Source organism: Galleria mellonella, unplaced genomic scaffold, assembly GCF_026898425.1.
Source record: "Galleria mellonella isolate WM207_F2 unplaced genomic scaffold, CSIRO_AGI_GalMel_v1 utg72, whole genome shotgun sequence".
In the NCBI taxonomy this organism is placed as follows: domain Eukaryota; kingdom Metazoa; phylum Arthropoda; class Insecta; order Lepidoptera; family Pyralidae; genus Galleria; species Galleria mellonella.
The window spans coordinates 1,266,448-1,293,718 of NW_026442144.1; the positions used below are offsets into that span (position 1 = coordinate 1,266,448).

At 30.0% G+C, this 27,271-nt stretch overlaps 4 protein-coding genes across 9 annotated transcripts; 1 reads left to right on the top strand and 3 right to left on the bottom strand.

The window, feature by feature from the left end:
• Window positions 1-1,292: 1,292 nt before the first annotated feature.
• On the top strand, window positions 1,293-8,635 carry LOC113516636 (RNA-binding protein 39). Of its 4 annotated transcripts, XM_052900921.1 has the most exons (10): window positions 1,297-1,453; window positions 3,362-3,416; window positions 4,928-4,978; window positions 5,158-5,215; window positions 5,473-5,552; window positions 5,817-6,351; window positions 6,533-6,799; window positions 6,875-7,090; window positions 7,371-7,495; window positions 7,841-8,635. In XM_052900921.1, the coding sequence occupies exons 4-10, from the start codon at window positions 5,213-5,215 to the stop codon at window positions 8,127-8,129; spliced, it is 1,515 nt and encodes a 504-aa protein (XP_052756881.1). In that variant the 5' UTR covers window positions 1,297-1,453; window positions 3,362-3,416; window positions 4,928-4,978; window positions 5,158-5,212; the 3' UTR covers window positions 8,130-8,635. The 4 variants fall into 4 exon arrangements, with proteins under 4 accessions (XP_052756879.1, XP_052756881.1, XP_052756883.1 ...); XM_052900923.1 differs by lacking the exon at window positions 4,928-4,978; XM_052900919.1 differs by lacking the exons at window positions 4,928-4,978; window positions 5,158-5,215 and having other exon boundaries at window positions 1,293-1,453.
• A 145-nt stretch (window positions 8,636-8,780) lies between these two features.
• LOC113516635 (uncharacterized) lies at window positions 8,781-13,213 on the bottom strand. Of its 3 annotated transcripts, XM_026901079.3 has the most exons (4): window positions 13,082-13,213; window positions 12,139-12,252; window positions 9,682-10,033; window positions 8,781-9,365 (listed from the first exon to the last, which is right to left on the bottom strand). In XM_026901079.3, the coding sequence occupies exons 3-4, from the start codon at window positions 10,021-10,023 to the stop codon at window positions 9,162-9,164; spliced, it is 546 nt and encodes a 181-aa protein (XP_026756880.2). In that variant the 5' UTR covers window positions 10,024-10,033; window positions 12,139-12,252; window positions 13,082-13,213; the 3' UTR covers window positions 8,781-9,161. The 3 variants fall into 3 exon arrangements, with proteins under 3 accessions (XP_026756880.2, XP_052756884.1, XP_026756879.2); XM_052900924.1 differs by lacking the exon at window positions 13,082-13,213 and having other exon boundaries at window positions 12,139-12,308; XM_026901078.3 differs by lacking the exons at window positions 12,139-12,252; window positions 13,082-13,213 and adding an exon at window positions 11,818-12,028.
• A 2,091-nt stretch (window positions 13,214-15,304) lies between these two features.
• On the bottom strand, window positions 15,305-17,736 carry LOC113516637 (uncharacterized). The gene is made up of 4 exons (XM_026901081.3): window positions 17,510-17,736; window positions 16,999-17,427; window positions 16,083-16,245; window positions 15,305-15,549 (listed from the first exon to the last, which is right to left on the bottom strand). Exons 1-4 carry the CDS (start codon window positions 17,577-17,579, stop codon window positions 15,324-15,326), a joined length of 888 nt encoding a protein of 295 aa, XP_026756882.1. The 5' UTR covers window positions 17,580-17,736; the 3' UTR covers window positions 15,305-15,323.
• Window positions 17,737-19,224: 1,488 nt separating this feature from the next.
• LOC113516638 (2',5'-phosphodiesterase 12) lies at window positions 19,225-27,104 on the bottom strand. The gene is made up of 8 exons (XM_026901083.3): window positions 26,319-27,104; window positions 25,569-25,692; window positions 25,085-25,224; window positions 24,834-24,996; window positions 23,007-23,295; window positions 20,961-21,081; window positions 19,709-19,860; window positions 19,225-19,356 (listed from the first exon to the last, which is right to left on the bottom strand). The coding sequence occupies exons 1-8, from the start codon at window positions 26,977-26,979 to the stop codon at window positions 19,249-19,251; spliced, it is 1,758 nt and encodes a 585-aa protein (XP_026756884.1). The 5' UTR covers window positions 26,980-27,104; the 3' UTR covers window positions 19,225-19,248.
• Between the last annotated feature and the right edge of the window lie 167 nt (window positions 27,105-27,271).

Consider the following 27,271-nt stretch of genomic DNA (forward strand, 5'->3'; position numbering starts at 1 on the left):
TATTTTACCAATTTTGATGAAATTATAAAATTAACTAAAAAATTGTGTTATTTTTACCATGGTTCCTATTATTTATCGATATGAACTTAATTGAATGTAATAATAATTATTATTATTATTGAAAGTAATGATTACATTACGAGGATTAACGGTACTTAAATATGTTTGAATAATTAATTATTTTTGTAGCATGCAATTTGGTACTAAACTTAAATTAAAAAGTATATAGATTGGCAATAAACTAGACAAAATATATCGTACTAAGTCTATGATAAGGGAGGTCCGTGGCTACTACGTGGGCCGGTGCTGGCAGGGAGCCGGTCTAATTCCTTGCCATCAGATAAGTTGAAGCGTAAAGCAATCATATATGGTAAAATAATGTCAAATATGTCTGTCAATCTATGATAATGATTGATCTTATTCATCACCTTATAGTAAGAGGTCGTGAATAGAGAAAGGAAGTAATATGTAGTAAATGATTAATATAAATGAAATGGATATTTTTATTGAAATTTTCCTTAAAGTAACAAAACTATTTCTTATTAAACTAGTACTTATTGTTATAGTGAGGAAAGTAAATCTTTTCGTCAAAACAGTTGATTATTATTATTCACATCTTACTTTTAATACTAATATTATGACTAAATAATTTTTAATACACTGGTTATAACTATACTGTATATATAATTATTAATTTTTAAATAATACTGCTTGAGAATGACTTTTCTAAAGTCAAAATTATTACTTTTTAAAAATTAAAAAAAAAATTGTTACCAAGAAATTTTATTTAATATTATGCTCATCTTTCATATTTTACGTAAATGCAATACAACATTAAGGAAGTTTATATCTTTCCTTTTTAATTTTTGTTTGTCTTGTAATTTTAATTTTTTGGATTAAATACTTTGTTTATAAAATAATAGTTTTTCTGCAGTCTATATATTTTGCATATTCACGAACTGGCGTGCGTTACATTTCGATAAAGTATTGTTACACGTAGAAAAAAAATCAAAAGAGAAATATAGCTGTGTTTGATGATTATTGACGTGAATAATAAAATATCTATATTATCAAAATATTATTTGTACCATTCAATTAGTATGGTAGACATAATAAAGGCCTTAACCAGATTTTTATATTCACCCCACGAATTCTATTAACCCCATATACGGTAACTATTATTAATTAGTTAGCGCTGCAAAGATATTGGATTGCAAATCCTTGTTCGTAAACTCGCTGTTTAGCTATAAATCATAGACTAGAGAATTAACTTGTCGATTGTCGATGAGAAAAACTTATATTGTCTTTTAAATTGGAATTAACTAAATCAGAGCTTTTTTCTTTCTTTCATTATATTTATTACTTTTGCAGGGAATCGACTTACAAAATAACTTGTTTTATATGATATCCGTCGTTCTTCGAAGCAGATAGAAATTACACATTATAACATCATGTAAGTTACTTCTAAATATGCTTAGAAAAAATAGTCACATTGCTATTATTTTGCTGTGGCGTATCTTACGTTCGCCATTTTGTGTACATATAAAGTGAGCGTTACAATCTCAATAGATATTTATCTAAGTTGACAAAATCTATCATTTTCATCTAATTTTAACCAAAACTAAAACTGAGGCGTACTTATTTAGTTATCAAAATTCTATTACTATTTACTGTTTGTTCTAAAAGTTTTCAGTACCTATACACAATCTAAATAGGTATTGAAAGATTGCGCTCAGAAGTAATAATTACTTATTTTTAAACTTGAAACTCTTCATTTAATTACTTAAATATTAACAATAAACCGTGACTTTTGCATGTAAAATATAATGAAAAGTATTATATATATAAATCCTATCTTCGTCTTAGCTTTAACACCAGCTATAGAGAGATTAAGCTTTCATGCTTTTTTCTTCGACCTTATGCATCTTCAGACAAAGCATTGGCTCGCTATGTCTGAAGATATATCTTCGTTTATGACGTCCAGCCATCATTTCTTGTACTGGCCGTGAAGTCTAGTACTATCTATTTGTAGATTTAAGCTTCTGTCTCCACCTGCCGGTTTCTACATAACATAGGTATACCATTGCCAATGACTTACTTGCATTTCATCAAATTTCTCACATATACTGAGACTGCCATGAATATGTTCATTATGGACGCTCATATAAATAACTCCACACATCCATTGTAACATTTTTATTTCAATAATGTAGATATCCTGTACATGCTGTGAAAGTACAAGCCATTTCTTACTGCCATACATGAGCACTGATCATATGGTAGTCTTGTTCATCAAGCCCTTCAGTTTAACTAGCTATTTGGGATTACAGATAGCATTTCTTATACTTAACATCTCTTAACACTTAATGGATGAACCCTGTAAATTTATGTTTTTCATTCAGCATATCACACACTTAAAAAATACTAAAGTAATAAATACTGATATGAAGTATTTATTATGTGTTGTTAAGAAATATAATTGATTTAATAAAGTTTTATTGTAGTTATAACATTTTAAATCAATACATTCATAAAAATTCCTATGAACTATGAAAGAAAGAAATAATTTCCTTATTTTGAGCCATAATAAAAATTTGACCTATATTGTCCAATTTTTATTATGACTCATTTGGCTTATTTGTTTTGTTTAAGAGTTTTTTTTTTTTTTTTTTATAATTTCTCTAAGTTTGGTTACATTAAAACAATGTTTCTAACATCATTTTATTTTTCCTGTAATATTCACATACATTTTCATAAACTAAATATTTTAGATTTTTTGCTTCAGAAAATTTGGAGATAGGGGGGGATGGTTATTTTCAATCATTACAAAATAAAACATGCAGCAGAAGAATAAATAAATCTCAATTTAAAAATATATAAAAGCTCTTTCATATGATAGTTCACTTAAAGTTCAAGTGCTTCCACTTGGATTAGTCAGTCAATTTTAAAATTTTGAGTGTCCATTTTGGACTCCTAACAAAAAAAAAATTTATTTAATAATTCCATTGCAATATATGTGAGCCAATAATATGCAAAATTAAAAATTAAAAGGCCGGCAGCACACCTGCAATGCCGCTGGTGTTGTGGGTGATCATGGGCGGCGGTAGTCACTTACCATCAGGTGAGCCGCGTGTTCGTTTGCCCCCAGTGCTGTAAAAAAAAATTATTCCAAATTTGAAATCTATAGCTGGGAGATCTGTAACATTTTAACAAGGAAATGAGTGAATGAATGGACAAAGTCTCCCCTTTTTCATAATGATAATGGATAGTTTGTCTATTTGTATACATCCAAACCTCTTTACAAACTTTCACATTGTTTTATAGTAAAATTGAGTTTTAACCTATCTATCATTACTTACAGAATGGCAGAAGACTTGGATGTAGAGGCTATGTTGGAAGCTCCATATAACAAATCGGTGAGTTTCCCCTTTATTATGAATATCATAATAATAAGAATGGTTATTCAATATGTAGTACCTACATGTTTAGTTTTTCTTAGATATCTTAAGTCATTTACTGATTCCCATTTAGCATATTAGATCATCAACTGCAAATACAAATGTATTGGGATATGTTTATGTTAGATAATCAATATAAATGTGTACAAAAAAATGAGAATGTAAAAGCAGATCATCAGTAATATATTATGTACTTATACTGTTCATGTATGGTTGAGCATATTATGAAGTTAGTCATAATTGGAACTCTAAATAAGAATCATAATTTAGTGCCTCTAAAGTTGCCTTTTACTACTGATTTTAATATTAGAGATTGATTTTAATATTATTATTATATACTGATTTGCATAATGTTACTTTTACGACAATAATACCTAATTTGACAAAAATATAATTCTTTTAAAATATATATTTTATCCGTCTTATTCATAAAAATTACCAACCTGTTATAAGGAAATGACTTGATTATAAAAATCTTTAAATACATTATAACACTACAATTATAATAGTGATGTCAGATATGAATTATCTGTGAACCTATCATAAATCTATAATAACAAAAAATGTTATTCATAAATGCAAAGGAATAAGGTAAAAATGTCAAAAAGCAGTCTATACAATTATAATGGGCTAATACCTGTTATTTCGGGCATATCAATTTCAAAATTATTTCCATTAAATTGTTAATTAAGCATATAAAATTCTTCATTTTCTATTACATATCTAAAATATTAATTCTATTTGCAATGATATATGAAGAATTACATCTCTAGAATTACATAGAAGTCTTAACATGGTCCATGTTTATTAATATTTTTATTTAAGTATAAATTGCTCATGTGACTTAGATATTGCAAAAATGTGTAGTGAGCCATAGGGTTATAAACTTAATAATTTTAGTCAATGTCTAGAATGTTCAGAGAATTGAGCAATTGAATTGATGTGTGTGTATATATTTGTTTTTTACTTAAAATAGCAATTATTATATTATAATAGTAGGATAATATGTTTATCAAGATTTTTTTAAATTCACACAAACAGGAATATATATTATCCTATTTTAACTATTCAAGGCTTATTGATTGTTTAAACCTACAATAAGAATCTTTAAATGTACAATAAGAATTTTTATGAATAAGACTATATATAATATTTACAAATGAATACAATAAAATTGTTAGTACTTTTACATTATTTTAAATCATTAATAAATTTAATTAAAAAAGAAGACATTTATAGTGGACATAGAGTCATATAAAAATAATACTTAAGGTTTTTAGGTTATCTGTTCAAACATGTTTCACCCATCCCTAACTTTTCAACTTATATTAAAAATATGCTTTCTCATTTCTACTATTTCAATAATTACTTTCATTTTGTATGTAATCAATTGAAAACATATTTGAACAGTAGATAAACAGTGAATCTGAAACTAAATTACATTTGAGAATCATTTCTTGTATTTATAGAACTTTGTGGTAATAGTCCAGCATACTTCACCGACCTGAACAAACAGAGAGGTATCCAATACTATACTTACATTTTTTTTAAATCTATCAAATTTAATTTTTATTAAGAGTAATGTGGTTAAGTCAGCATAGTATTTTAATATAAATGTAAATAAAATATTCTCTTATAAAATATTTATAGTCCGTATTTAAAGCAAGGCCATGCGCTGATGGGTCGTAATCTTTTGCAGAAGTATCCCTGTGTGATGTTAGCGCTGTGTGCGTCCTTTGTCAGTGGTTTTGTGAATGGTAAGTGTAGACCAGGGCAGTGAGAACTGACAAGCTCGACAGCAGATACATGATGGTTGCAATTGCACCTGTCATCAATAGTCTAGCAAAAGTAAAAGACCATTTGTATTGTTTCATTAGTGGCACGCCTGATTAATGCCAATGATGAAATAGTACAGATGTTCAACTTATTATTACTATTAACTAATGCAATTTTTATTTATTCACTCGGCGTGTGATGCTGTGGCGCTGCTTCTACCTTGTGCTTTGTGTGACAGGATAACACTTCCTCTTCAAAGCATCGATCGGACAAGTATTCTGATAAGCATAAAGAAAAGGATAGAGGAAGCAGTCGAAGGTAAGATAAACATATTTTGTTTCTTATTTTAATCTATCTCAACAATTGTAGGTAATATAATTTATAGTCTGTTTGAATCTCTTACTTAGAGGTATTTAATCTTTTAAATTTGTTAAAAGGCGTTACTATTTCAAATATAAAAATAAGAGTTTCGAAATACAATTTATTACTAAAAAATCCTTCCCCCCCCCCCCCTCATGGACCCCCTATTCGCACATATCAAACTTAAAAAATTTTTGCTTTTAACTATTCTCAATTCTGTAGACGGAGCCGCTCAAGAGATAGGAAAAGGTCAAGGGAACGAGGTGTATACCCATCAAAAGACAGAGATGAGAAAAAAGATAGAGAACGAGAAAGAGATAGAGATCGAGATAAGGAAAGAGACCGCAGAGATCGTGATAAGGACCGCAGCCATAGAGATAAGGACCGTGATAAAGAAAGAGAACGTGAGAGAGACAGAGACAAAAGACGCAGCCGCGATAAAGAACGCAGCCGTGAAAGAGATCGTAGCCGTGATAAATCTCATAAAAGAGAAAAGAGTAAAGAGGAAGACCCTAAAGAATATAGATCTAAATCGAGAGGTCTTGAACCAAAATTAGAAGATTTGCCTCCTGAAGAAAGAGATCTTCGCACAGTATTTTGTATGCAATTATCTCAAAGAATTAGAGCTAAAGATCTGGAGGAATTTTTCTCTTCTGTTGGTAAAGTTAGAGATGTAAGACTTATTACATGTAACAAAACTAGAAGATTTAAAGGGATAGCTTACATTGAGTTCAAAGATGCAGAATCTGTACCTCTGGTATGTATTTGTATATTTCTTTAAACATAAGTAATTAGTAGATATGTGCTTTAATTAGAATAACTATTTTGATTTATAAGATAATTATTTGATATTGCTCCACATAATTATGTCGCATTATATTATGTAGACTCTTTAATTCCTGTTATTGTCTAATAAAATAAATTGTTTACATTTACAGGCTTTAGGTTTAACTGGACAAAAATTACTAGGTGTTCCCATTATCGTTCAACATACACAAGCAGAAAAAAATAGAGTAGGCAACACATTGCCTAATTTAGCTCCAAAAACCAGTAATGGACCAACAAGACTATATGTAGGTTCCCTTCATTTTAATATTACTGAAGACATGTTAAGAGGGATTTTTGAACCATTTGGAAAAATTGACCACATACAACTTATGACTGATCCAGAGACGGGGAAAAGCAAAGGCTATGGCTTCCTTACGGTTAGTAAGCACTATCGATATTATAATATTAAACCTATTTTAACAATCAATATTAAAATTTCAATTTATTTTTAGTTTCATCATGCAGCTGATGCAAAGAAAGCCATGGAACAATTAAATGGTTTTGAATTAGCTGGTAGACCCATGAAAGTAGGTCATGTAACTGAAAGAACAGATGGAGGTTCGAGTACGCGTTTTGATGCTGATGAATTGGATCGAGCTGGAGTTGATTTAGGTGCAACTGGTCGATTACAGCTTATGTTTAAATTAGCAGAAGGCACAGGACTCCAGGTAAAAAATATTTTTTATATTTAATTATATTTTTAGAGTACTTATTATTTGTGTAATGTTAACATTAATTTACCAGTTATTGCAATACTGGTAGGTTACATCAAATGTCATAAAAAGTATGTAGAGAATATTTCTTTTTTATGGACTTGTACATTTCCTTTTGCTCCTAATAAAGAAACTGGAATACATATACAGCCTTCATATACCTACCAATAAAATTTGTAAGAGATCCCTTTAACATGTTAAATTCATATGAATTAACTAAGTCTATTTATTTTAGATCCCGCCGGCAGCAGCGTCTGTGTTAATGGGTTCTGGATCTGCTTTAGTTGCACCTCAACCGCAAGTAGCACCACCAATAGCAACTCAATGTTTTATGCTCAACAACATGTTTGATCCTGCTGGGTGAGTCTTTGTTTATAATGTTGTAATTTATAAAAAATATCTACTTACTATATTTAAAGGGCTACTGGGATTTTTTGTGGTATTAAAAAACTAATATTGGTCAAACAATTTATTGATTTTAGTATAAACCATCTGTTAGCAAATTAATAATACCTATAACTGCAAAATATTACTAGCTATAAGACTATATATATATATATATATATATATATATGACTATATATTGTGCATGATGTCATAATTTACTATGCAACACAATTTTTTTATTATCTTTATTAGACTAACTCTTTTTAGTAAATAATATGTAAATTTGAATTGGTATGTAACTCATTATTTTATTTTCAGTGAAACAAACCCAAATTGGGATATTGAGATCAGAGATGATGTCATAAGTGAATGCAATAAACATGGTGGTGTGTTACACGTTTATGTGGATAAAGCTTCACCCCAAGGGAATGTTTACTGCAAATGCCCTACAATAGCTACGGCGGTCGCATCTGTAAACACTTTACACGGGCGATGGTTTGCTGGCCGTGTCATCACCGCCGCATATGTACCTCTCGTCAATTATCATTCCCTATTTCCGGACGCTATGACCGCACTCACGTTATTGTTACCAACACGACAACGATAATCATTTTTTATCATGATACTAGCTTACCCGTTGTGCGCAAATCTCTTTTTGGTCTAATACCATCCTAGTGAAGTGAAAACCCCACTGAGGTTACTCTTACGCGCGAAAAAATGTATAAATTTTAAATTATAATATATTTTAATTTTTTTTTTCTTATTATATAAATTAAAACACTACAAAATAATTTGAGTCTACACTTATGTATAGAAAGTTAGAATATCTTGATGAGGTTTTCACTCTCACACACTGTTATGACAACCTTTGAATATGTTTCCTATTTAATAGAAACCAAAATGGTAATGGTGAATAATGTTGAAGAGAAATTTTGTACGATATGTATTGTACCTGGATAAAATCAGACTGGGTTGCTAGTAATAGTGTAGGTTACTAATAATGTGAAGCATTTATGTATTCGGATACACAAATATTGTAAGAAACCGTGTCACTGTTTAAAAAAATACTATTTAGTAATAACTTGCTCTAGGTAATAAAATATATTAAATATATCTCTGGAGTTTTCTTATAAAATAATAAAACAAAAAATATACAATGAGCTCGATTCTGAGGCGCATATCTGTAAACTTATCTCTTAACCTAATATTTTAATTTCTTAGTTTTGCGAAGCTACTGAATTTTGATGCATTGTAAACTTCATAAAAATTTTATTCTATTAAAAATTTAGTTCATATTGATCCTGAGTATAAAGATTTCACTGATTTCAGCCTTAATTTTAGAGATAGTTTAAACAAATTGGGCCTCAATCGATCCCTATAGTTAAATGACGAGCATAATAAAACCATTGCATTCGACCTACTGCCATACAAGGTTTATAGGAATATATAATTTTTTAACCATTCATGTTATATAAAACTAAATATATTCCTATTTTTTCTTTGAGGAAAATTACTAATTTTAATGAATACTATTAAGGGATTTCACATTGTTATCCTTTCCATTCATTACATCTTGTATTTTAATTGACCAACGTCAAATAATTAAATCGTCAATGATTATATAACAACATTGTAAACATTACACTGATCTTATCCAATCAATTTCCAATGTCGCAGGACCTTTCTGTTTGACTGGCTGATACACTCCGCCGTACATCTGGAACCCAATACTTGATACTTGAGATAAATCTAAGGTCTCATTGTTATTAGCCCTTTTCCCTCTGTAATAAGCTTTAAATTCTGTATATGCTAAATTACGCACTGCAAATTCATCCTTAGGAGCCTGTAAACAACAAATGTTACCTATAATTTAAGCTTTTACAATAAAGTATTACAAACAAAAAAATACAATAATCTACTAGTGGATTTTAATTACAAGTTCCAAACTAAGTTACTTATCTATCGCTGCAATAAATATTTCCTATTTATACATATAAAGAAATTTATTCGGTCTCCAATTGAATCTAAAATCCTATATGGATTTGACATAATATCAAGTTAAATGTTACGGAGAAACCAATACAAAACACTAACTCAATTATCTTGAAATAGCAGATAGATTGCTACAATAATGAAAGTCGATTAAAAAAATATTCTACCTGGAAATATTGTTCGAATGAATAACTTGGTTCTTCATTTAATCCTTTATGCCTTAGGACCACTTTAAAACCATTGTATTGTCCCTGGCCTCTACATCTTATTTGCAGCTTTGTGTGACCCTGCAAATTGTAAGTTTGAATTGCCCTTATGCCAGCAAATCCAGCTCCATTCTGTTGAGGATTTAATAAGGCGAAAAATATTGCCCTTCTGAATCCTTTATTTTTATGTATAACGATTACTCCTTTGGACATTCCCACGTCCCGAACTGTATCAGACTGTTCTTCCCATGCTTCAACATCATCATTTTTTGTAAAATCAAATAGATACTTTTCTTCGCCCATTGATGTGGTGCTATAAAAAAATGCATTTATTTAATACTAACTTTTACCCGTGGCTTCGTCTATGTGACCAGAATAAAAAGTATCCTACATCTCCATTCCATATAGTATGTATATCTCAAATTTCATAGTAATTGGTTATTAGGCGATGTTAGAAATAAAAAAACTCACTTTCATATATATAATATTTTTTTATTCATATATATAATTTAGACATTACTCATTTACATATTTATAATGATTATGTTTCTTTATTCGATTTAAATTGTGTATAATGAGTTAAAACCAAAAAGATTAAAGAAGTTGATATATATTTATATATCAACTTCAAATTTCAGACTGTTATTTTATTACCAAGCTATTCGCAAAAAATATAGTACATAATTTAAAAGAATATATTTTTTTTACTATGTTCACGAATTCGCATGAGTAGTCTGTCCTCCAAGCTAAAACATCCGAACTCATTTTCATATATATGATTTAATAGGAAGGTTCTTGTGAATTAAAATAATAGCAAACTATGTCAATTTAAAATGTAGTTCATTTATGCCATTATCATTGCCTTATTTTGCTTTTTCCCATTTATTTGGGACTTAGGTAACGTTTTAAAATCTGTTCAATAGTTTAAGCACAGCTACCAACATACAAACATTTTAAAAAATTTGTAATATTAACAGATTGAAACAACTGTCCTTTAGCACAGACATATCGAAATAACAACCGGTCAGGTAAGAGCTGAACTCGTACGCAACGGGTTCCATACATCAATATATATGACATAAAAAGACCTTTATCGCATTTATTAAACGAAACAAACCCTTAATAGTTTTTCTTCTTGATACTACAAATAGTATTTTTTTATTTTAAGTCATAAATTTGGTTAAAAACTAGACCGCATAGCTGAGTTTTATTTTGGAATTGTTTTTTATAATTTCTCTAAACAAAATATTTTGAAAAGAAAAAAAAAACTTTAACAGACCACATAAAGCGCGTTATCTGTCTGTCTTATAGGAAATGTTCAAGAATCGTTTTCATATTTTAACTGTATATAGTTATTTCGACACAGTTTCATGACGGACTTAATAAAATGGAAGTATGGAAGTATTCATAAGGTTTCATTAAGACTGCCGCTAAATTTCGGTATCCCTTTCCGTTACACTTACTTTCACTAGAAAGTACTATCTCAGTCATGAAATATATGTAATGCCAAATTCCAACAAAATACAGCTTAAAAGGCAATCAACTTTAAAATATTAATATTTGATTTATATATATACATATGTATAGATATATATATATATATATATATATATATATATATATATATATATATATATATATATACACTTAGATTATATGTATGTATTTATAGCTTATGTATTAGTATTTGTATCGTTTTTACTTTCAGCTTTCGTTAACTTAGCTGCCCGCTAACTACCTCCTTTCTCACTACTACTACTGGATTAACTGGTAGAGAAGTCCACTCATACTCAAAGTATTTATAACTGCCTTATACAATTTAACTACGTAATTTACAAGTGCAATACACAATATAATACAGTGAACGCTCTATATAAGCAACCTCTCTATAAGCAATATTCTTTATATTTTATTTATACTACTCAACTTAGTAAAGGAAGTCAAAATATTTTCCAGACGGTAAGTATTTTTATACTCCTTTTTCCACTATAAGCAACTTTTCCCAATAAAATTATTTTTTATTATTACTTATATTTACAACTTTAAAAAACCTAAATATAGAATATTTAACAGATTAACGACTTTTTATCAACTTACCCATTTTCACTTGTAACACTTGTAAACAAAATAAATAAAAAGTTTAGAGAAACAACAAAGGTTTTCAATGAATACATTTTACTAAACTACGGGAGCTAGTAAGAGTTTAATAATGCGTATTATCAATATTATGTATAAACGACCGATCTTATATAAACAAGATGAATTACAACAATGAACATTTGACACTCGTTATCATTATTAGTGTTATTGACGCCTAAGTACATGTATTGCTATAACTACCTAAATCATCATCGTATTTTAACCGACCTCGATAATACCAAACCTACTCTATTTTCACAATAAAAAAAATGCAAATACCTCTTGTCAATCCCATCAGTGATTATAGATGTAAACAATTTTTTTCTTATATTAAAGTTACTAAACTTTCGAAATTCAGATTTGGCGATCCACAAGCATACTTAAAAATTTCACCTGTAAAAAAATCAAATCAATAAAAAATGCCAGGCTACTGTATAACAATGCTTTTCTCTTTATTTCGTAGACTTAATACATCTTATATCTATATACATATGTAATGGGATTTTAATGTAGGTACTCACTGTGTTACATATGTAAATAGATATTGGATAAAAAAAATAACATAAATTTTAAACATAATATACTTCATGTATCCGTCGACCCGTTAACAACTTTCGACTTAACGGTGTCTGGCGTATTTATTTTCCAGAGTTTTTCGGGAGTCTTGGCTCTTTAATAAGCCCATATATACAATATCAGGCGATTACGAATAACTAAAAGCGCCACTTGCATTCAGAACACAATAGATATAATCAGAAAATTTTGTCGACATATCAAAAAAGCTTTTTGGTATATCCTCTATTCTGTGGCCATGCCAAGCTTCCCCCTCCCCCACCTCTTCGCCTGTGGTAGTGTAGTAATTTATAACGCTCTTTAGAGCGATTTTGTTCGCATTCATTAATATATAAAATACCCTATATGTTAAACTAGGATATATCTCAGGTGCCCGTTTACCAAATTACATTCAAATACGTTTAACCGTTTAGGTATGATTCATTCACCTAATAGGATTACCTCTAGCAATATGCGCCCTAAGATCGACCTCCACATGGTCCCCCTTGGAAACCATTGTGCTGAATTCCAGGTCTATTCATCACGATGGGCTAACTAATCTGCCTTTTTATTCTCACCTATCATCCGTCGCTGGTGCCCCACCAGCGTGTACCGTCGGCGCAAGCAGAGTTTCCATTCCATTATCATCAATAAAAAAAAATAGGATTACCTTATTTCTGATTCTGCAGGATCCTTGCCCACACAATACAAAAATTGGACAATTGTGTATATATTACTTCAATTCAGTCCACTTACGATCTTGAGCGTTTCTATTTACTGTATGTTTATGTTATTATATGCTGAAGGTTATAAATACAGAGAGCAAACACTGTCACAGGATATTAAATTTTAATTTAACCGACAGCGACTATTATTTAAAGACGTTGCATAGATATAGAATATAAATTAAACTACAACATAATAAAAATCTACAGCCACAAATCAGACTGAAAAAGAACCGAAATCGACATTATAGTACGGACTAGCGTCAATATGCAAGTTTCCATTTGAAGGTGGCCATTGAAATTCGTGAACTACGCCTGATGAATCCTTCATGTTTGCGCTAATTTGATTTGTTTTAACAAAAGTAATAGTAATGTTCAGTCTGATAACCTAAATATTGTAAATGCTGATTTTTTTTTATATTTTAAAGACTTGTTATTCCTGCGTCTCTAGATAATGCATCTACTAGTCTTGTCACAATAAAATTATATGAAATACACACATAGAAGCTAGGTGTACCTACAATTTTGTATGTATATATCTATATACTCCTGACACAGAACACCCAGAAAGAAAGATATTAGGAAGTACAAGCAGAATAATACAAAGCTTGTATGTGTGTGGCTCATCGCGCTCGTCACCTACACGCCGTGTTGGAACAATCCAGTTTACGGCGGCTCGCTTAGAAACACAAGGGCTACAAGACGTATATCTGTTAATATTAATAAAAATGCATTGTATAGTGTATAAAAACAATAATAAAAAAGAATATTTTTTTTACCTATCCTCACCACCACCAAGTAAATAATATTTAAAGATAATGTTACAAGTTAAAATTAGTAGGTACGTATGTTTAGATTGCGTAAAACTTATAACAAATTTACTACGTGGATGTATTTACCTATCTGCATTTATATGTAGGTATACAATTGATTAGATATCAACTGTATACATACAAATGAAGGTAGATCATAGTTTATCTACTAAAATATTTAGTATTTTCTTAAAATAACATAATTACATATATAGATGTAGTCATAAATGTAGAAAGTAGATGTAGACTTAAAATATATTATAAATAAATTCAAAGAAAAAATTGGAGGATACCAAAAATTTACATTTTTTCGATATAGATTGCTGATTGGGAGTTTTACGGGAGACCAATAATTATTTTATATTTAAATATTTTATTACGTATAATGTTACAGAGATTATTTTAGTGACAAGACAACAATATTTACTTTTCTAATTAATTGAGCTGTAAGTCTGTGGCCGTGTATGACCTCTTTCTTACAATTTTGAAAAATAAAAGACTCAATGTGAAAATTTTCACTTTTTTTTAGTGTTTACACAATTCAGCGTTTTTTAAATATAATAATGGAATGATAACCCCGCCTGCGTTATCGGTATATACTGGCGGAGCACCAGTGAAGGATGATTGGTGAGGATAAAAAGGCAGGTCAGTTGGCCCATCATGACCAATTAAACGATAAATTAGTCAGGATGGTTTCCATGGGGAACCGTGTGGAGGTCGACATGATAGGGTACATTAATAACAATGGGGACTAACTTCCCCCCTCACTAACAATCCCTTCACCCCACGATTTAAGGTTATTGATTAAAAAAATTAATATTTTTGGAAATCAAAATTAATAGATTACTTTGGAAAAGTACTTAACGCGTGAGTGGGTCGAATGCCTTATCTAAGCTGTTTTATTTACATATTTGAAAAACTTCCTCACAAAAGAAAAACAGGGCTTGTCGAAGTCCACGCAGCATCGTATCTTGTGTATAATAGGTATATAAAGCTGCAGTTCATATCATTCACTGACATATGTCCAGGTACACCGATATGTAGGGAAGAGAAGAAAAGATCCACAAGAAAAATCTGAAAGTTGGGAAAATCTAAAATGGCGGACCAAAATGGTGGAATAACTTTAAAACTATTGTCCACTTGATTTCATTTAAACGCCTAATCATATATGTGTACTATATGTCATTCTTTTGACATAAAAGAAAAAACGGACGCTTAAAAGTAGTATTGGGTTATGATATATATATATTTTATTTCTTTAACTCATGTGGCAACCATTACACATTTATCAGCACATGAAAAGGTATTCCCTTCTGGGTTTTCTATGCTTTTAAAGTATAAATAAAACAAAAAAAATATTTTACTATACAATCATTTATTTCCCACCACCTGAACTTACATTGCGTTTTATAAATCCTATATTTCTTAAATACCGTACAATAAAAGGTGTAGCCGTCAAAGTTATAGCTATCCTAACCGGAGCAAAAGACTTATGTACTGCATATGCTATAACAAAAGTGCCTGCATTTGACGATGCTACCTTTGATAAAGCGCCTTCACCAATATTGAAATATTTCAACACAGCCATTAGATCTACGCCACTGTAAAATAAAAAGAAAATAAATAAAACATATCAAATTAAAATGCTTTAAGTACTACTTAATAATGATGATGGTTAGTATGACCTATAAAATTTTATACAAAGATAAATATTAAAAGGAACAATAAAAAGATGTGTCATATTTTGAATTTGGTAAATAATAATATAAAAGTATAAATAATATATGTGGTCTGTACTCCACAGCAATTTTTATTTAACTAAAGTTCTTGATTTAATCTGTTTCTGAATTCATTATAAATTTTACTTTCCATTGTAAGATGAAATGCAACATTTTAAAGTATGTAAAAATTTATATATAGAATAAACAATTATTCACCCTTAACTATTAAATTTTTAGTTTTGATGTTCCATTATTAAACTTACCTTAACCACTTATCTTTAAAATAAATATATAAGTAAATTATAAAAAATAAATTAGTAATGAGCAATAACATTACCTAATCCAAAAGCAAGACAAGTGATTAAAAGCAGAAAATACAATACAATATTTACATATTATACAAACACACCTACCTACTGATTAGTAGATAACATCCCCCCAGGGAAAGCAAAGAAATGGAAATGTGGAACACTATTACTGTTGAGCCATATTCTTTCATAGCCTGTTTCAATTTCTCCTTAGCACTTAATGGACGATTTACTTCTGTACACATGTTTCTTGTTGCAAATGTGACAGCTATGCTTTGGAAAAGTAACAAAATAACATTAAAATGGATACAAATTTAAAAGGCCTTCAGAAAACTTCAGTAAGCTTAGATTATACACAAATTATTCACTACAAATTTATTACATAATCATAATATAGTGAAATGTATATTATATAGTTACAATTATAATATGGAACTATCCTTCTTATTCATAATAATGTTATTGCTATTTATATAAAGAAAACAGGGTGGTTCATTTCAATATTATCTAGATAATTATTAAGTATTTTCATAATGGTAAAGATTATGTATGTAATCCAACACAACCCAATACAACTTATAATTTTTATATATTTTTTTTAGTTTAGAAAGAGTACTTTTTTAATTAGTGTTCCAGTTTTTAAGTGCACTTACTAACATAAAATAAATTTAAATTAACTAAAATAAATAAAAATGTTATGGTAATTTTTAACAAGAAACTTATTGTTTGGGTTACATTACAACATTGATATAAGTGTGCACAATGCCAATTTTTAAATACATTTGCAATATAATATTGAAAACTAACAAAAATGTTCTATAGATTAAAAGAAACATCACAATGTTGCTTATACTTAATCATTACATTTTAGATTTTATGTAGTAGAACATTTTGTAATTAGTAAATGAATATATAGATAAATAGTTGAATACAATATATATTATTAAAATGAATATGTATCAAGCATTATTATAATGATTTTGTTAGTATAAATATAATAAAATCTGATTCACATACATACCGGCACTAGATGCATTGCGATACTCATTTCTTAAGGTCAAATAGTGGGCACTCTGCAAATGGTCAGAAAGATATTTAATACCCTGACCCCATTGTGACCCTGGCATATTTAGATGTGTATGATTACCGCTGAAAGGTGTTGGTACATTGCTTTGCATAGTTGAAGATAGACTGACTGCCCCTCTACAGTCATATTTGTTAACATGTGGATCAGGTTGCGATGTAATATCAATTTTGGAAAAATTTTGATTTTGTTTTTCATAATGGTAACAAATAACGGGTGCAGATATATCTCTGTCCCTTTGTGGTGAAAATCTCCCCATTTCTGAAGAATTTATGTCCTCAATATTTATAGGTAACTTAATAGCAACCTGAGGAAACTTTAATGCTGAAGAAACATGCATAGTTTTGTCCAGACGGCTACCACCTGCTATATAAAAGCACAAACATTTTATATTTTTACAGTTGCAAACAAAGACCATTATAAGAAAAGAATAAAGAATGTAAATTACCATAGAATAATCCAGAGAAATAATATTTTCCATAGACATATGGATTCGATTTCGAATATATTTTAAACATAATTGTTAACAAAGATTACAAATCAGTGTACTGTAGTTTTTAAACGGCACAATATTGAATAAATTAAAAGTGAATGTAATTTGTTTTGTAGTAAGTTTTGAAATGACGTCGTTGATAAAAACTTTAAAAATGAAAAGACTTGTTGATCCAGGTCATATTGTCACTATCTGTCAATTTTGCTATGTCAGACCGAATGTCAAGCCACAGATTAACGATTATACCATTACAAAAAATGAAAAGGCAGATTAGTTGGAATTCAGCACGATGGTTTCCAGGGGGATCACGTGGAGGTCGACCTGACAGAGTATATTGCTAGTAATGGGCCTGGTAGTTCATATTACTAGCAATCTCTTTTCTTACCTAACTTTTGAAGGGCGAGGGATGGCAGGAACAGTGAACATCATAGACTTAATAAAACATACTTACGTGTAAACATAGTTTCAATTGAAGAACTTAGAAATATAATGGTGAAAGCAAAAGTTTTGAGAAAACCGTCAAGGAGGTGAAATAAAACGCCTGTGGTGTATATAAAGACTTGGCCATGTAAGTTCCTTTTCTTATTTGGCCATATTAAAAATTATAAACAACAATATATGCAAATGTGGCATAGAAGTGGGTGATTTGTATCACATTCTTTTAAGTTGTTCTCTTTATGACCATTCTGTTCTTTTTAATTCTCTCCGTATTTCCTTACTTACTTCAGTTCCAGCAATATTCTTTCTTGATAATTTAGAAGTATATAATTTGATTTACTTTTGTATTCTTATCAATAATATTAAGTAGTAAATTCTCTTAGTTATGTACTTTACATATATGTATTTCTAAGATTAAATATATTATAATTTATATTCAACTATCTGTCCTTTTCCTTATATTATCCATTATTGAACTTTTCTGATCCTTGTCTTAAATTCCATCGTCCAAAACTCTTTTTACTAAAACGAACTTTCCCAAACTTTGTTTTTGGCAGATGCACTCTCTGCCGTGCCATATGAACAAAAAAAGACGCTTATGGGGTTAAAAGATTTTGTCATTTAGGATTATTAAAGCTGCTGTTCCCGACTTAATGTTACCATAGAATGTTTACTTTAGCTACTTTTACTTTGTTACTTCCAAAAAAGACAAACCAAACTGGATTATTTTTACATCGTTTGATTTTAATTTCTCCAATTTCGAAGTGTTTGGAAATAAACAGATTTTGGAAGATTTAAAAAAACTAAGCGATTTAGTTAATAATAAATAGCCAAATTTTGAAGATAATGATCCCCGATTGTATAACAAATCATAAAATATAGTACTGACAGATAAACCTAAAAAAGAACGAAATTTCAAATTGTACCTATTCACCCCGTTTTAGAGTAATTTTTAGTTCCAAGATAATTCTGGGGACTACATTGAAAAAATATATTTTTTTTTTATTTAATCACAAATTATACGATTCTGTTATGATTTAGAATGTACTATTTTAAGTAAGTAATGAAAAATGGATTGTTATCACAGGGTACATGCGGCCAAATATACTCTGTAAGGTCGACTTTCGTTCAAACAGTTACCTACTCATGCAAACCATAATGGTAAGCATGGTGGTTAAAGTACTTAAATTATGTCATTCATATAGTATTTGTCACTATTGTAAAATAAAAAGTTATTTAGGAATAAAAATGTAATTCTATTTAAATTGTAAATCTGTTATTAAGGCTATATGATCAGATGGAAAGACAATGCTTGGTAAAGCGGTATGCGCCCTTAACTCTTCTTCACTAGGTAGTGGTACAACCTGTAATATAAAAAAATAAGTGTATATGTTGTGAATTGTCAATTTTAATCTTTATTATTTTTTTTTTGTAATTCCTCCCCATAGGCAAAAAGAAAAAAAACATCACCAAAGCCTAACTGCAATTGCCAACCCGGTTTTAAGATGGAGGCTACCTATCCCTCAACCATTAAGTACCCTTAGTCGCCTTTTACAACTCCTTTTACGAGGGATGACCTATGACTATGAAATTTGGTATGATACGGGATAGAGAAAGATATAGGCAATTTTTTATCCCAGTCAATTCCAAACATATTCCGATAACACGAATAAAGTTGCAGGAAAAAGCAGCAAGGAATAAATATTTATTGCTAACCTGTTCAACTTCTAGATTAGTTTTATCATAAAAAATATAATCTAAACAATCTGCAAATCCAGCAGTGAAATTAGTAAACGGAGGAGTGCCACATGCACTTCCTAAAGGAAGATCCTGTTGAAGACTCAAATTATATACAGCCTCGTCTGTATCTGTAACACACATATATCAATATTATTAATGATATAAATACAATATAGAATTGTATAAGAGTTTTGTCCATTTACTGTTTAATCACGCTTAAATAATTGCAGGACCTAATTAACCATTTCGGGGCCGATACAGCGAGACAATACACGGTTTGCTCACAAAAAAACTACTGCTATAATATAATCTTAGATTATATAGATAGAGCGAGCATCGAGTCTCAAAAACGGGTCAACTTTTTGACAGCTAATTCTCAAATTAGCTGACTCGTTTTTTTATTAGTGTTCTATATACTTACGCACATAATGTATCTTAACGTATCTATATTTAACTATAAGCCGTTTCAGAGGAGTTTGGTAACAAACACCGTGACACGAGAATTTTATATATAAGATATATATATTATAATAAATAATTCGAAATGTAATATAAAAAACGGGAAATATTTTCATTGAGAGTTTATATACAAATCTTCAAATAGTCAGATACACTAGTGCGTAATTATTTTACAATTTTTATATTACAAATACCTTAATTAATCAGAAATATCAATTGTTAACAATTGCACTATATTGAAACCTATACTTAAAAAAATTAATAGAAACAGAAATAAACATTTATTCTTTTTTTTTCACTCTTCTGTAACTGCCAAATTTTGACCGAGTTAGAACTTCAATGATGAAACGTAATTTTCAACCGAATTAAAAAAAAAGGAGATTCTCAATTCGGTTGTTGTTCGGTTGTTCTCAATGCTTATTATCTCATAACTGCGTCAGTTATAAACTGATTTAGATTTTTTTTAACTAGAAAGATATACTTAGAGGTTGGTTTCATAAAATTTTTATTAAAATTTGTTTAGTGCTTTAGTTTTAAATCTAAATAACTGGTTTTGTCACTGTCAATCTTAAATTTTCACTTAAAAAAACTTTTCCCGTAGGTAGTTTTCTACGTTAGCTAATGGATAATTCGACCCTAACTAAGGTAATGATATAAATATTAAATTTTGAAACCTTTAAATATTAATATTTGCCATTTTATTCAATGGAATTTACAATGGAAAATTGACATAATGAAATGATTAATCCATATTATATATAATACTCACTGGATTTCCAATCTGGTAAAGAGCTAGGTGCAAGTCCAGTAGTATATAATTTATATACACCACATGACGGAACACTATTGAAATCTCCGCATAATAAAAGAGATATTCTTTTTTCAGGCATCTGTAAATATCAGTTTATTTTTTCTAAGGAATGCCAAATTATTTTAACATAAGGTACTCATCATACTTATACAGAGCTATATACGTAATAATTCAGAAATCGCATAACGGACGTTTATCGCATCCTATTTTTTATTAAAGTACCAGTCACAGATCACAATGAAACAATTGTTATAGTTAATCTTAAACTTTCACAGTGTTTACAAATACTTACATTCACAATCGGGACTTAAAGCGACGCGATTACAGGTAAATAATGATACATAACTACCGACTTTTATTCTGTAATACGTCGCGTTAAATCCCGATAATATACTTTAAAATACACAATGAAACATTTTGAAATTATTAAAATCGCGACTGACCGAAGAGATAAGAATATAAAAAAAGATCTTCACGCTTGTAGGGTCCTTCATATGAAATAAATATATATCAAACTAACGTTCCGGCCCGGTTTCGCACAGCTAGGCAGAATTTTTAAAAATAATATATAGACTATGGTACTCACTAATAATGCAGCTTTCTATAGGTGATAGAGAATTTAAAAAATCAATTGAGTAGTTTTTTTATTATCCTGCAACACATCTGCAATTTCCCTGATGTTGCGGGTGCCTATGAGGGCGGTAATCACGTTCCGTCTGGTAAGCCATATGCTTGTTTACTCACTATGTTACAAAAAAAAAAAAATAGAAACAAACAGACAATCAAATCTTTCCTTTTTATAATATTAGTATTGATCAGCCTTTTGCCGGCTACTTCATATTCATGGTTTTCAAAAATAGGAATACCAATGAAACCAAATGGCCACTTTTAGAGGGTGTATGAAAATATAAAACATATACACGATTGCTAGTTGAATTTCGGTTCTTTCATTGGTATATGAGGGGACTCAGCATATACAGATAAAGCTAAAAACTTGGGGCGTATCATAGATACCACATTGTCATGGAGCTCCCATATTAACTTTCTCAAACGTCTCCAATACTTTCTCCCTTTCCATACCAAAATTATATTTGCTCAATCAATTCTAGTTTCTATTTTAGATCGCCCCAACGTCTGTTCTTTACACATGGTCTCTATTATTTAAAAAAATTATAGTTGTTTTCTATTAATATCTCTCATGTACAGACAGTGTTTATTATATTAGTAAGATAATTAACGTACCTACCAATTCGATTTCTATCAAACTAAGCCTTTACCTACCCCATCGATATAAAACTTCAGTATAGATATATCATACTAATATAATAACGTTGTAACCAGATGACAGACGATGTCTATATGTACATTTACTTTTTATTTTCTCAGTGTGAACCTTTCTTGAAATTGTTTATATTTATTTATAATAAGTTTACTTCTGTAATTTTATATTGAAGGAAACAATAAAGATTAACTATCTATCTACATTGGCATAATTAAAATCATTTTCAAGCGGAGGCCTGGCGTCTTAAAAAAGACACATTATCTACTCTTAGACATGTCTTTTATATCTCTGATATGCTCAGAAGATTCACGTCGTCACGGCCCACTCGGCCCCCCTTTAAATACGTCTGTCTTGGGGTTCTTAAACAGAACAATAGAAGCAAAAAGAATAAATTATAGAATTTCCGTTTGTATGTCTGTAGTTATCGTCATAGTCGTAGAATACTGACAAATATTAAATAGATATATCTGTCAGTATTCTACGACTATGACGGTATATTTGTTCTTGCATCACACAAAATCTACTGCACCAAATTGAATGTGAGTTTTACAGTTGTGCTCCTGATATAACTTAAAATCTAATTATGTATGTTTTACCTTTTTTGATGGCCCATCACCATCAAAAAGTGGTCATATATTTGCAAAATCAGATAAGATTTTGCAGGCAAAAGTTAATATTAAATGTATTTTATTATATTTTATTACATACATATATTTACTTACCTGATTCATCAAATTACTTCGAATTTCATTTAACCAATACACATAAATTCCACCTTGTATAAGCCTTATATGATCTGCATCTGGATGGAAATACAAGTGTGTATTGCCAACAACAACCACTTCATTAGAGTTTTCAACAGATTGTAAAATTGTTGCACTTGCCACTGTTGACCTATCCAAAAATCTTGTAACTAAAGGACCATTATCTTTAATTGCATCCCAAATAGATTGTAGATAAGCCTCTGTTTTGATAACATCTGACAGTAATATTTTTTCTTCTCCAAGTAAACTGTAAAACAAGTTTATAAGCTTTGATTTTTTTTTTATTTGATATTTATTTATTATTTATTTTTTACTAATACTATAAATTTGAATACTATGCTCAATGACCTCAATGGTGCTTCTCAACAGGTAGGTCTTAAGATGAACATGTACAAAACTAAAATCATGTCTAACATCCATATCACACCTATACCAGTTACGACTGAGAACACTACATTCGAAGTTGTCGTCGAGTATGTATATTTGGGACAACTTGTCCTAATAGGTAAGTCTAACTTCAACCAAGAGGTCATTTAACGAATCCAACTCGGCTGGGCAGCGTTTGGAAAACTACGCCACATCTTTTCATCCAAAATACCTCAAAGTTTGAAGACAAAGGATCTTAACCAGTGTGTTGCCAGTGATGATTTATGGAACCAAAAAATGTAAAATAAATAACTGCCCATATGCAAAAGATTAAAATTACTCAGTGGGCTATGGAGAGGGCTATGTTTGGTGTTTCTTTACGTGATTGAACTCGAAACGAGGATATCCACAAAAGAACCAAAGTAACCGAGTAAAATAAGCAAGCTGAAGTGGCAATGGGCTGATCACATAGATGATCATAACTCGAAGAACCGACAACCAATGGGGAAAAAAGGTTCTTGAGTGGCAACCCCGTACGGGTAAACACAGTGTAGGACGATCCCCCCTCCCCCTCCGAAACAACTTCAAATGCATTTTTTTTAATGAATGATAATGGAATGGTAACCCCGCCTGCGCTAACGATATATGCTGATGGGGCACCAGTGAGAGATGATCGATGAAAATGAAAATGCAGGTCAGTTAGCCTGTCGTGATAAATTCAACAATAAATTAGTCATCATAATTTCCATTTAAAATTTCATCCCAACCATCTGGACGAGTGGCGGTCCTCCACCGTGCGTTTTTCAAGGCACTTTCTTCCACGCACAACCACTCTTTGGAATCAACTTCCAGCAGCAGTATTTCCGAACCGATACGACAACATATTCCTTTTTAAAAGGCCGGCAGCACACCTGCAATGCCGTAGGTGTTGTGGGTGACCATGGGCGGCGGTAGTCACTTACCATCAGGTGAGCCGCATGCTCGTTTGCCCCCTGTGTTGTAAAAAAAAAAAAAAAAAAAGGGGGAACTGCGTGGATGTCGACTCGATAAGATATATTGATAACAATAGGGAGTAACCTCCGCATTGATAACAATACTTCTCCCTCCCCCCTCAAATGCATTGCAGAGAGCCAGTAGATGTGAGTAGCTCAGGACCATTCCTTATGGCAGTTTATGGGTGAGGCCTACGTTCAGCAGTGGACAGATAATGGCTGAAATGATTACAAATACTTTAATGTGAAAGAGAGTTATTTGTTACCTTATAGTGTCTTAACATCTTAACGAATCAATATGGAATTTGGTATCCATATACTATATGGGATAGAGAAGGACATAGACTACTTTTATTCTGGTCAGTAAACATATCCTAATCACGCAAAGTTGCAGGTAAAAACTAGTTTTAAAATAAGATATACTTACTTAAATCTTTTTTTTCTATAAAAGCAAGCTAATCCTTCAGCAACTTCTTTTCCTTTTCTGTAAAATTTCCCTTGAAGACCATTTATTCCCAGTAAGGGATTTAAAGTGTTGTGGAATATTTTGGAATCTACTTCTTGCAAACAAATTATGTCTGCATTATAACCTAAAGACAAATTAACATAAAAATATATTAATAATAATTTGTGGTTAACAAATCAACCAAATAGAATGTAGAAGAAAAATTAACTAACCTAATAACTCTTTCATGACCAGTTGTTTCCTGTAATCAATATGCAAAGCATATGATGGACAATATGGATGCAGTACAGATCTAGTGTAGTCTGAGTCACAATACAAGTCTGCCAAAATATTGTAGGTCACACAACGAAAACTAGAAAATAACAATAAGACATTTTTAAAGTTATTACTTCTTATATATATGTAATTTTCCTGTGATAATATACATAAAATCATTACTATTTTTGTTTTACTTAACTTACTAAGCAGTTTAAATCTCCATTGTCCAGTTATATATAATAGAAATGATATGAATTTAGGATGAATTAAAAAATAAAATTAAGTATTAATATTTTGTATGTGGTGATTAAGGGTGTAAATCATAATGCCATATGGTGGTGAATTATGGATTATTATTATTATTTTATTATTGATCCATTTCTGGCGAAAGAATGGGTGAATTGAAGTATGAATATTATAATATCAGCTACTTAGAACCTTTTATTTGTTAACTTTGTTGTGGTGAACATATGCCTAGTTTCAAAAGGACATGTTCCTGGTCCAGCTTCAATAACATTTTTAGATACCACTTCAACTGTAGGTCCAGTTATTTTATCATTTCCTAAAAAATAAACAACTGTTAATGATAAAAAAAAAGTTACAGTTATCAATATTGAATAAAACTAGATTATCATTAACAGCTACAGTTTTAGGGCCTAGTCATGTTATCCACACAACTAGATTTCTCTTAATAATTACAGTAGAGACTCAGTTTACTGAACTTATTGTTGTAGCTAGGTATTTGGATAATGGAAAATACAAATTATTATATGTATGAAGAAATACAACTTTTGTCTATATTATTAGTAATAAAAAGATAAAATACATTTACACATACATCTCGTCATAGTCGTAGAATACTGATGTATCTTTATATGTAATCTTTGTCAGATTTGTCAGTATTCTATGACTATGACAATCTGTTTATTCAAAACAACAAAAATGGTTCAAAATTAGCATTAATTAGATTTTACATATATTTCATATTTATGAATGCACCTACATATTTTCTACAAAATATTTTTCATCGCGATTGAAAATGTAGATGATCATGAATCTGTTTATATGAGGTCTAGATAGTGGAATCTCTACTATATTTACATATTTTATTTATATTTTAATATAAGTAAAAAATCTGTTAAAAAGGCAACTACATTTGCTAACAGTACAATAATATATTTAAATTACCAGGTGTACATTCCAATTTCAACTTCATCCCAATATCTCTTGTAGTAGGTATATAAATATTTTCATTTCCAACAGTTTCCCATTTTATATGAATCTCACTCATATTATTTCCTTTTTCGTTGATTGACAATCCTTTATACCAAGTATATAAATTATATTGATTATCAGCATTTTGTACAACAAAATTTTCAGGATAAACAGGAAAGCCAGCTAAGATGCACTGAGGTAAATTAATACTTACAACCCAAGGCACATTGAATACTACTTCATATATATGATTATAAACATGCAATTTAATTGGTCCTTGCAATGAAAATAAATCTATACATGTAGACTCTTCTGATATGGCATTATTCTTATCATAAAGTTGAACTGCTACATCTTGCTGTTCATTTATTATTTTCTTTTTATTTCCTTTTGCTACAACTTTCTGGATATTGTTACCAATGCGGGTTAGCAATGTGTCTATTTTTTCTGTTGGTTTGCGACTAAAATTAAACTGCCTAACAGATTCTTTAACTTTTAACAAAAAAGTTATATCAATTTTTTCTTCACCTTCGATGTATCTGAAATAACACTTTTCCAAATTCATAGTTTTTGATTTAGATAGACTGAGTAAAGTATTCAATTTACGACACCAAAATGAAAATCTATAAATCATGCCTTCAATATGTAATTAATAATTAATTATTTCATTCCACCTTGTCAAATTTACTAATTTCTCACATTTATTTTTTCCCCCTCCACAGACCTCATAACAGTGTTGCTGCTTTTAAAGTAGCAAAACACTACTTAGAGTAGTAAGTTGTGTGGTAACCATCTATAAATTTTGAACTAGAATAAAGAAAATGGACTGAGTCGCCAGTTTTTAAAATGTATCTCTTAACCTGATATTTATTTTAATAATTTCGTAAAATTACTATTTGATGAACCATCATCATCTAAAAATATAA